Consider the following 11,745-nt stretch of genomic DNA (forward strand, 5'->3'; position numbering starts at 1 on the left):
CCCACCTGTAGAGTGAGTAGGAGTCAAAACAAAAATCTTCTGGAAAGTCCTGCTGAATATTCAACAGCAAGCTAAGCAGCTAAAACACGTAGCCGACGACAACGTTAGCAAAGTTGTTTCCAAGTGAAACAACGTAAATACTTACAAAGCCATTTCGTCCGATACATTTCATTATGGAGATATCGCAAAAGTTTCGCTCTTTCTACAACTTGTTTTGGTCCGTTTTCGTGGCGTAGCTGGAAAGCTAACGCTGTCTAGTAATATCGGTTAGCTTAGCATTGGTCTTCCCAACAAAAAAGCCCAGCCTCTCCTGAGCCTTGTTGGACGGCAGAAGTTTGTGACTTGACTCGCTGGTAATGGGCCTCATGTATGATTCACTTCAGCTGCTTGTTGTATTTAACAAATAAGTAACAGTTCACTGATATTTTTCTGTAAAACCGCTTTGAACATTAAATTGTTCTTGCGTGGAAGCTAATTCACACATCCAATTAAAGTTTTGCCAGAACGGTGGCTTGATTCACTCCCAAAGCTTAAATGGTATATTGTATAAAAATGTGCCATTTGAGTTACCTCTTGTTAAAGTCACGTTTTGTCCTGAGAGCATTTATACTTTTGAAATACTTAAGTTGTGTTCTTTCCCACAGGTTTCTGTGACAGCAGCACCCTCAAAATGTCTATCCTAGGATTAAAGAAGAAACAGCCAAAGACTTTCAAAGTCAAAGTCATCACCATGGATGCTGAGATGGAGTTCAGCTGTGAGGTATGGATTTATACTCAACCTCTGAGTCTAAATGGATGCTCTCCATGAAATTAGCCATGTCAGGCTCATGGACAAGCGCACTGAAGAAAGGCCTGAAACATACTTACATCCAATAATATTTGGTTGCTTACATCATGGTGTGCACTCCTTTCAGATAAAAATAGATTAAGAATTAAGATGTCATACAGCTTTCCTTGGAAAAGCATCAGTCAGCGTTTCCCCCAAGAAATTCTTCAGCAGACGTGGTAAACTGCCCAGATGCTGGTGCATCTCATTTTATGATCAGATTAGGTCGTAGCTGACACACTCGTTAAAAATGTGGTATTTGCAGTGTCAAATAGTGCCTCTGCAAACCAACATGTTGGCTTTCAGCATCTTTGCTCACCGCTCTCGTCGCTGCTCACTGTGTTTCTTAGGTGAAGTGGAAAGGTAAAGACCTGTTTGATCTGGTGTGTCGCACTGTTGGTTTGAGGGAGACCTGGTTCTTTGGACTCAGGTACACAGTAAAGGACACCTACGCCTGGCTGAAACCAGAGAAAAGGGTGAGTGTCCAAAACCCCAAGCATATTCACTTTGATATAAAACAACAAATACACACACCCAAGAGTCCAGAACGAGCTAATGTTTGCCCCGTTTGTTTGATAAATTACCTGAATGATTAATTGATTATTGTTGATAAATTAACAGTTGACCAGTTAAGTAGTTAGTATTAAAGCAGTTATTGCCTGCTTATTTCGTGTGTTGCCGGTAATGAATTACATACTGATTGTGACATGACGTTGTGGCTTTAGTGAGAGTCTGGTCTAACAACTTTTCTTCTTCCTGTACTCTTTATTTATTCATCAAGGTCTTGGACCAGGAGGTTCCCAAGGACTCCCCGATAACATTTCATTTCCTTGCTAAATTCTTCCCAGAAAAAGTAGAAGATGAGCTGGTCCAAGAAATAACCCAACACCTCTTCTTCTTACAGGTAATTTGTAGCTGGAAATATTCCTTATAAATAACCTCTGGTCTAATCTTTTCTGTAGAAACACTTTTGGAGATGTTTTTTTTGTTGTTGTTGTTTTTTGTTTACACGCAAGTAGAATTCATCTACGTGTTTTAGAAAACTCAGTGAAAAACTTGTGCTTGGTTCAACACATGTTCACGCATGTCTTCCAACTCTTGTGTAGGTGAAAAAACAGATATTAGATGAAGAGATATTCTGTTCCCCTGAAGCGTCTGTTCTGTTGGCATCATATGCTGTCCAAGCCAAGGTAAGAGGAAGAAAACAAAACAAGAAAAAGCACACTGCAGAATAAATGTTTTGATCAAAGAAGTTTTCACAGATGGGGCTCATTCATAAGACCAACAAGTAAAGAAACACATTTGTCCCCAAAAGAAGGAAAACTTAATAACAGAGCAGATATATGTCATGGTGAATTCAGGTAGACGCTATATGCGGAATGCTTTAAGTTTTGCTACTGTGCAGCATTTACATCAGCATTTCTTTTCCGCTGTCTCAATCCCAGTATGGGGACTATGACCCAAACTTCCACAAGCCAGGCTTCCTGGCACAAGATGAGCTTTTGCCAAAAAGAGTAAGTACACAGTACCATGTGCACATTTGACTATTAGTGAAAGCACATTGTAAAGGCTTGTTCTCTTGTTCTAACTGCAAACAGCAGTTAACCAATGTGTGTATAAAATGTTTTCCCTGCAATCCTGTGTCTGTATTCCAGGTTTTGATGCAATACCAAATGACAGCTGACATGTGGGAAGAGAAAATCACAGCTTGGTACGCAGAGCACAGAGGCATTGCCAGGTAGGACTGACCCAGTACGGCTTCTGGACCCCAGCATGTAAAGAGAAATTCTCACCTTTACAAAAGGTCTATTCTGTAGCTATTCTGTAGCTGAAGTGTTATTAATGTATCATGGTCTGATAAGCCTTCTCTTCCTTATTTTTACACTGTCCCTTCAGGGATGAGGCGGAGATGGAATACCTGAAAATTGCTCAGGACCTTGAGATGTACGGTGTCAGCTACTTTGCCATTACTGTGAGTGTAAATTACACTGCCTTGATGCATGTCAGTTAAGGTAAACTTTGCATGGTACTTTGAAAATTGCAACCTTAAACATAACTGTCATGTTGGTTTACACATTGCACCGACAGCAAAATAAGAGGGACACAGACCTGTTACTTGGCGTGGACGCTCAGGGTCTTCACATCTACAGCCCCAATAGCAAGCTCAACCCCAACAAGTCCTTTCCTTGGAGTGGCATCCGCAACATCTCTTACAGCGAAAAGGAGGTAAATGCAAGCCGTGGACAGCCTTTACTGTCTTTCTTCAGTCAGCACATTCTGCAGTTTTTGGTCACTTTCTTTGTGAAGGAAATACGTATATTTCAAAAGACAAGTGATTTTCAGGCTGACACATTTGGATGTTCGTGAAACCTGCAAACTTTCAGTGGAGTGTTTTGAACCAGTTAGCTGTGCTCTTGTTGAGGCATTAAAGCTGGGATTGAAACAGTGCTGTCAGTGCAGAAGAACTGAACTTTGTAACTTTCCCATGTTGTAGTTCACAATCAAACCCCTCGACAAGAAGAAAGATGTTTTCAAGTTCTACTCATCTCAACTGCGTGTCAACAAGCTGGTTGGTTTACCTCTTTCCATCTAAATATTCAGCTATAAGAAAGTTTTATGAGAGTTATATGAAATAAGATATCGTTAATGTCACTTGTGTCTCTAGATCCTGCAGCTGTGCATTGGTAACCATGATCTGTTCATGAGGAGGAGGAAGGTGGACTCCATTGAAGTGCAGCAGATGAAGGCTCAAGCTAAAGAGGAGAAGGCGCGCAAGAAGGTGCGTGTTGTCTCTGCTCCACTGGTACAACAAAGTACCAGATTCGACAGGATCCACACATTAATTGTTTCTACTTTAACTGGATTTCTTGGCCTCTATCCAGATGGAGCGTCAAATCCTGGCCCGGGAAAAACAGATGAGGGAGGAAGCGGAACGAGCAAAAGAAGAGATGGAGCGACGACTTTTCCAGCTGCAGGATGAGGCGCGACTGGCCAACGAGGCACTGGTGAGAGCTCAACATGAGATGACTGTTAAATGTGGCAGACTTTTGGGTGAGGTCCTGTTTGGGCAGCAAGCTTCAACATTTGTTATATCAAAGAAATGGTGACAGATAGAAAACACCTTACTGCAAAGTACGCCGTTACACATGCAACTTTTTAAAAATGTTTTTTTTAATGTTACAATGCGTCTTTCTCAAGCTTCGATCTGAGGAGACCGCGGACCTGCTTGCAGAGAAGGCCCAGATTGCTGAGGAGGAGGCCAAGCTGTTGGCCCACAAGGCTGCAGAGGCGGAACAGGAGAGGCAGAGGTTAGAGGTCACCGCCATGAAGACCAAGGAGGAGAAAAGGCTGATGGAGCAGAAGATGCGGGAGGCCGAGCAGCTTGCCGTCAAACTGGTGGAGCAGTCTGAGAGAAGGTCTGGAATCAACTTGTGTGTTGCATTTATTTTAGTTTACATTACTAGTATTAACTGATAATGGGTGTAATTATTATTCACTTCCAGCTATTCTGTACACCTTACATTTATTTATTAACTCAGTCTGTTACCATTCAGCTTAAACACTCCACTGACAGGCTACAGCAACCTCAAAGGGTCAGAAATTCCTAATAGGTTTTAAAAAACAGAGAACTCTGTGCCAGGAGAGGTAACACATATGGTATATACTGTATGCTTCTTATGTATATTGTATCTCCCACTTTTATATAGTGTCAGGTCCGGTGTTTTGAAAGGACAGTTTTCATGTTGATTTTATATGTGAAGGACGTTAAAGTCTCACTTCTGTGCTGTGAGCACCTTCCAGGATGTGAAAATCACACACAGTATTCTGCTTAGGAATCTCTCAAGTAATTACTTTTTATTAATATCACCATTACTGTTTTTGATGAGCTTTGAATCAACCAAACCTCTGGTTCCAGGCTGAAGGAGGCAGATCACCTGAAACAGGACCTGACTGAGGCGAAGGATGCTGAGCGGAGAGCCAAACAGAAGCTGCTGGAGATCACCAAAACCACATACCCAGTACGGTGACGATCGAACTGCTGCCTGTGATGCCTTTGCTTCTTTTTGTGGATGAATGCAGCCTTTTATGGTTTATAAAGTTATTGAGTATCTGTGAAGTATAAATTCAGGTTATTACACTGCTTGACCTGTGTTTGCTTTGTCTTCCAGCTCATAGCTGCCTACTCTCCTCCGCCTGCTCCCCCTGCTCCTCCTCCTGAAGCACCTGACTTTGCCTACGAATCTGCATCCACGCGCCTGGACTTCAAGGACTCTGACATGAAAAGGCTGTCTATGGAGATAGAGAGAGAGAGGTGAGTTGAGATTGGCTGCGGCGATGCTTTCAAAGACAGTTCATATTGGCTCGTTCATGTCTTGTCTTACGTTTATCCAGGCTGGAGTACATGGAGAAGAGCAAACACCTGCAGGACCAGCTGAAGGAGCTGAAGACTGAAATCGAGTCTCTGAAGTTGGAGGAGCAGCAGCAACAGGCTGGCCTCTACAACCTCCGCAGTGAGGCGAGGGGATATGTCCAGGAGCCTGTCTACATACCTCACAGCAACGTACGTATGATCACTTAGTGTTGTCGCTCTAATAGAATGAATAAACCAATAAATCCAGCTTATGGCTAATAATACACCTGCTTTCGCTCTGTCTACTACTTCATAATACTGGACTCACTCGTAGAACACAGCCGACAGACTGCGTGTCAACGTTGGACTTCTGTTTGTGTTACCCAAAGCATGATGGGAGCTGTAGTGTCTAAAGTGTTCTTCTCCAATTGAAATAATGATTACATAACTGCATACATACTTATTGTCTTTCACCTTTGCCTCTCTCTCAAACTGCTCCTGCTTGTCTTGTTTTGCAGCGAAACTCTGCGTACATGTCTCAGATGGCCTACTTTGAAGAAGTGTGAGCCCAGTCCTGCAGGACGAGGAGGGAGGACTCGGTGCTTTCTAGAAATGTTTGGTTAACAGACACACACATACAGACACCGTGCCTGTGTGCTTTGGAAAGACTATCCTCGATAACAAACAGCCACTAGCTTGGCGACCCGCACAGGCTGCCATGTTAGGTTGCACCGTCTGCCACACTGCGGCACCTTCACGTCTTTTTCTTTATATAAACACATTAACGTGTGTAACACTGATTCAGGATATGGTGCTGAAGATGGATGTTTTGATTTGCTGATGTTTTTTTTTTGTGGCTTTAAGGGACACTTAGCTGTAAGGTGTAGAATCACGCCTTAATGACAAGTTACACATTAATGCCTTGAAAACGTTTTGGGGCAGGGATTAAGATTTGTCACAAAACGCCTTCAGGCAAAGTTCCTGCATCATGTTTTTCAGGCTGTGGGAAATTATGAAAAGACGTAAATACCCTTAAGATTTTCTAAATACTGATGATTTTGGTCATTTCTTTGAAACGAAGAAAGTATTCCTCAAACTTGGCTTTTGATTCAGTACATCAAACAGCGTAACAGCACATCAAAGAAACCCACGTGGCCAAATTTCTGATTATACATCTAACAAGCTATTTTTGATTGGAGCTTTGAACAATGAAAATGAAAAATGAAAGAACATTGTGATCTTGCTCGTAAAGATAATTCATAAAAACAGCACAGAAAAGTCGACATTTGACGAGCAGACGTGTGCAGGGACAGTGTCGAGTGCGACACTCCATACAAATGCAAGATGAGGTGTTTGATCTTTGTTTTGGTCTTTCATTTGTATTTGCTTGCTGTTCCTGTCACCTGGTTCACAAACTGCCTTTACCGATAACAGCACACAGGTGCCTTTACTGTTTCTAGTGCCTCAATGTGATAGTTAATAGAAATGTAGTCATTTCAGTTTTTATATTTTGTACTCTAGACTGTTGATGTGCCTTGAACTTTATTTTGTACTATTATGATTTGAGTTACTAAGGTTTTATTTGGTATCATTGTGCCCATGTGTCTTAGTGTTACTTTAAGTTTGGGGTTGATGTCACACCCTGACGGATTTGCAGAATAGCAGATTGATGGCTTTTCCATTTTCTTTTTGTTCCTCAGCTCATGTTCTTCTCAGGGTCAGTGTTTGAGACAATCACTGCAGGTAGAATCTTTCTGTTTTTCCCCTGAGATCTGCAGCATGGCATCCATTAACGTTTACCTTTTTCAGCAGGCGATTTTCATTTAACTTGCATAAGTCTAGTTGGGATTTTTTTGGCCAGCAGTGGGTGCATTGCATTTCACAAATCTAGTGATGGGTTAACTTTAATTTGTTCACACTCCTCATTACATCCTCAGAAAGAGACAGGCTGGATGCCAGAAGTACAGCCAGAGAGTCTACGTGTTTGTTTATTGGGACTGATTTCATTATGGACTGAACAGTGACAGATGATCAGTTAATTAATGCCCTCATGATTGGGTTATAAATGGTGTTGTGTTAATAGTTTTTAGTCAAATGTCCAAGTAGAAATGCTCTTTTGTTCACATTGCTTAAGTGCTTCAGGTTGCATTTTTAACCTTATTTATTTGTGCTATAAATCCTTAAATAACATCACCATACACATTTTCTGGAGGTCATTGTGTGGGACTTTGTCATTTTTGACCTTGTAATTTAATGTTTGTTTTTTCTTTTTCTATCATGGGATTTTCCTGCCAAATTCAAGCCCTGAGTTACAAAATCATTTGACATCTGAAACAGTGTTGTTCCTTATGGGATTAGGTTTGCTTTGAAATGCACAACAAAGTTTTGTCAGTGATTTACAATCTCAAGTTATTTTGTGCATGTTATTTCATTACAGCAGTGGTCATATAACAGTGTTTTTCCTGATTTCTGTGCAGATGTTAGGAGTTGTATTATAGATAATGATGGAGTCACTCTCGCTCCGTAATGTGTCAGTAAAATAGTCATCTTAACTACAAGGTAAATTCATCCCAGCCACACAATACAACCCTGATTCCAAAAATAGTTGGGATGTTTTTGTAAAACATAAATAAAACAGAACATGGTCATTTGATAATCCTTTCTATACTCAATTGAAAACAGTCCAAAGACAATATATTTAATGTTTGACCTCATCAGCTGCTTATTCTGAATTTGATACCAGCAACATGTTTCAAACTAGTTTGGGCAGGAGCAACTTAAGACTGGGAAAGTTGTGGAACGCTCCAAAAACTCCTGTTTGGAACATTCCACAGGTAAACAGGTTGATTGGTAACAGGTGATCATATCATGATTGGGTAAGAACCCGAGGATGGAGCGAGGTTCACCACTTGAAAAACTGTGTGGCCAAAGTCAACCCACAATAGTGAGAATTGTGGGGATTTCACCCTCTACAAATAACTAAGTAACTATGGCTGTCAGACAAATGTGTAAAAAGTACAATATTTCCCTCCGCAATGGCCTCGAACCATAAAGCAGCAGACTTGAGTAAGTGATATTTAGTCACTTCCCATCACTGGTCAGCACAATATGTGTGTGTCTGTGTGTGCGCCTGTCTGTTCATCACAGCTTGTTGATTTTCGCAGTTTATCTAATTATTGTCATTCTGTCTCTTCTTGTCGCCTGCCAGTGATAAAACTTCTTCTTCTGTCTTCTCTCCTTTTTCATTACTTCACAGAGGCTGAAGCTTGTTTGTTTTGAGGCAAACTGTGATATATACGCAATAAACAAAACAATATACAGTGGAAAGGTTAGTGTGAATGAAGCCCTCAGCCTTGGCAGTGTTAGTGCATGGACTGTCCAACACCTGATGGAAAAATAAAATAGAAATGGGTCTGCTGTTTGGAAACACACTTTTCCTGTTTGTTTTTAAGGTGTGGAGAGAAAAACAGCTGATCGATGATGGACTGGGTGCTCCACACTGAAAGAAAAAGAGACTGCCCCTGATACAGAATCACTTTAAGGGCCTTTTGCTGCATAAACTGCCCGATGATGGATCCACTCAGATTTTCTAGGAAATAAGGAAAGTGAGGGAGATAAGTGGATGAGGGAGAGGCTCTCCCTCACAGGGACTCATCACAGCATGATGTCCAGCAGCCACAGGAATATCATGTTTGGGCGAATGAGTATCACTCAGAGATGGATTTGCCTGGAGATGAGTTCACTGCCTCTTTATCTGTGGAAACCCTGAGACCGTTCCTTCCAGCTGCAATCTGTCTCATGGCATTTGTCACACAGGCTTAGTCATCATCATAAGTACATCTGTCATGTACCAGGTTGTGAGGAGGTTATATTTTTTGTTCTGCTGCACTTGAGTGCACCAACTCTACGAGGACTCATCTCCACTTTTTTCAGGACCATTTCAGTCTCGCTGTTGCTTCCCACTCCAGCTGGCTGGAAAAATAAATGTGCAGAAGTTAATTTATTGTCCACTTTTTCTTTTATAGTCGTCCGTTTATATTCGTCTCCTTGCTTTCAGGCGTAGGGTCAGTGTTGGAGACAATCACAGGTAGAGTGTTTTTTGCCTTGAGATCTACTGCATGGCGTCCATTAATATTTGAATAGACTATTTTCATTTTTGTTGCATAAATCTTGCAGTAAGTCACATTGTAGAGGTTTTTGCCAGCAGTGGGTACACTGTATTTCACGAACATACAGATCAGTAACCTGAGTGAACTTTAACTCTACTGGACTCCTCATTACATCCTCAAAAGGGAGAGGCTGGAGGCCAAATGTGCAACCAGAGATTCTGTATGTTTGTTTGTTCTGACTGGCCTGTTGGACAGATTCCATCATGGACTGAACATACACAAATCATTGGTTCATCATTGGCTTTTTTTTCATTTGGTTAGACCTCTCTGATAGATTGAAGATATTTATCAAAAAGCTGCTTTATCCATCCAGGTGCATGAATAAGTAAAATGGTGAAAGACTTAGTAAAAGAGGCATTATTTCTACCTAAACACTGCTCTGTATGTATATTCCTGTCTTTCAGTCACTTGGACAAGTGCAGCATGAGGACTCTGGCCAGCAACATGGTCCAGACCAAGACAGCCCAGCTGAAGTGGTGCTGGACCGCCGGCGTCCATCCTGCAGGCCCTGCGATGAGCCCTTCTGGACACCAAAGCAGGAAACAACGAGCTGGCTCCTGAAAATGCTGCTCTGAGGGAGCAGACAGCCAGCTGTCCTTCCTCTCCCTCCACCCCCTCAACTCTCCCATCAACCCACTGCCCAGACTCCCCTCCTCCCATCATCCATCCTTCCTCTCCCTCCTTCTTTCTCCTCCTCCAGGGCAGCATGGTGGCTCAGTGATCATCTGCACAGCCTCACAGATGAAAAGAAGCTGCTGGTTTCAAACTGGACCAGCCTCTTCTACCTGAGTGGACGTCCCCCTTGCGTCCATGTGGGTTTACTCCCTGTTCTCTGGTTTCCTCCCACAGTCCAGACGTGGAGGTAAGATAACCTGATCACATTAATAAGCACAATTAAATATAAAACAAAAAACAATCACATCTGCTTATATCTGCTTGGTGAGTGCAGAGATAATGTGAGGATGACCCTTCATTTTCACTTAAACAAAGCATGATGGGATTGTAGAGGTACCAGTTACTGCAGCTGATGCTGCTCAGACAGCAGGGAAATGCTGCCCTCTGCTGATAAAAGATGAGTGTTGCGTCAAAGTGTTTGCAGAGATCTTGCAGTACTTCAGAGACAGTACGGCTCTTTGTTCAATGAGCTGTGAAAATGCAGTATTTAACTGAATAAAAACTCACTCAGTGTGGTTCTACATCAAAGCATTTGCACAAATCACTTTCTTTGACTTTTCAGTCAGAGGATATGGGCTTGAATATATTATGTGTTTGCATATCAGACATAATTGATTTAAGTCTTGAATAAGGAGAGGACATTTAATTGAATTTTCAGATTTTACTTGAACTAGCATTGGTAAACATTGTCTTTGGTGAATCTGAATTAGCCCTTTAAAACACCAACGTCACAGAATAACACAAACAAACTAACCGAGGCAGCAGCAGACCAGCAGCTCTGTGAGGCAAAATGAGGGGTTCTGTCGAAGGAGTTTTGTGCCTTTGAAGAGAGCATAGATGGATGTAACGGCTTCAGTCTCCAGTTGGAAAGGGCTGTCTGTCAAGATATAGCAGTGAAAATATTCTCAATCTGATATTGATTTTTTTTCAGTGTGCGCTTTCCTAGCTATCTAAAACATGTTTTGCTGCAGCTCCCATCCACAGCAGTACATCCCTTAGCTTCCTTCACCACCACTCCTGCTGCTTCTCCAAATTCGTGTTGTGCCGTCCACCATCTACTGCAGGTAATACACTGATTGTTGATAAACACCTCATACAACCCCACCTCAAAAAGCCTGAACTATCCCTTTAAACAATTTGGTTACCACCAGAGGGCTCAAGAGAACAGATATTAACCTCCTCTGGGCTTCAGCAATTCAACAAATAATTTATAAGATAAAAAATCCGAATATGAAATGTAGCCTAACAGACTGTCACAGTGTTATGACAGATGGCGGTTTCTATATTAATTTATAGTGTATCATGAGATAAGAAGTGAGACAGAGAGAAGAAAGAAATGTTTTACTCACCCGCTGAATTTAATCAGATAACCCTCAGACACATTGAAAGGCATTAAGATGAGTATGTTCCTGTGAGTGTTTGTCTGTGTGTTTGAATTAATAAACACAGTGTTTGCACAGTCGTGACTGCATGAGAGGGTATTATTGAAAAAGTGTTCCAGCAGCCTGGAGCAGCTTGTATTTTCTCACCAGCACAGAGATCATATTGAATAATCCCAGGCCTTCAATCAAACTATCAAACAAAAACACTTGTTGTTTTTCCCATTCGTTCAGCCAGCTGAAGTTTGGAGACTACATAAGACGGACCAGCTGTACTGCAGCGCGTTTGTGAAGACGTGTAAATGGACAATGAGGGTTGTTCTCGGTTTGCTGTTGCTGCCTCTC

General features: G+C 41.8%; 1 protein-coding gene across 4 annotated transcripts; it reads left to right on the forward strand.

Annotated features, from left to right (window-relative positions):
* Positions 1-30: 30 nt before the first annotated feature.
* nf2b (NF2, moesin-ezrin-radixin like (MERLIN) tumor suppressor b) lies at positions 31-7,374 on the forward strand. Of its 4 annotated transcripts, none has more exons than XM_070983570.1 (17): positions 31-353; positions 645-760; positions 1,177-1,302; positions 1,608-1,730; positions 1,933-2,016; positions 2,272-2,340; positions 2,482-2,564; positions 2,723-2,798; positions 2,915-3,052; positions 3,321-3,395; positions 3,492-3,605; positions 3,709-3,831; positions 4,025-4,242; positions 4,743-4,845; positions 4,996-5,138; positions 5,219-5,387; positions 5,696-7,374. In XM_070983570.1, the coding sequence occupies exons 2-17, from the start codon at positions 671-673 to the stop codon at positions 5,741-5,743; spliced, it is 1,782 nt and encodes a 593-aa protein (XP_070839671.1). In that variant the 5' UTR covers positions 31-353; positions 645-670; the 3' UTR covers positions 5,744-7,374. The 4 variants fall into 4 exon arrangements, with proteins under 4 accessions (XP_070839671.1, XP_070839670.1, XP_070839672.1 ...); XM_070983569.1 differs by having other exon boundaries at positions 238-353; positions 658-760; positions 5,696-5,871; XM_070983571.1 differs by having other exon boundaries at positions 266-367; positions 5,696-5,871.
* The last annotated feature ends 4,371 nt before the right edge of the window (positions 7,375-11,745 follow it).

Source organism: Chaetodon trifascialis, chromosome 16 (assembly GCF_039877785.1).
Source record: "Chaetodon trifascialis isolate fChaTrf1 chromosome 16, fChaTrf1.hap1, whole genome shotgun sequence".
NCBI classification, from domain to species: domain Eukaryota; kingdom Metazoa; phylum Chordata; class Actinopteri; order Chaetodontiformes; family Chaetodontidae; genus Chaetodon; species Chaetodon trifascialis.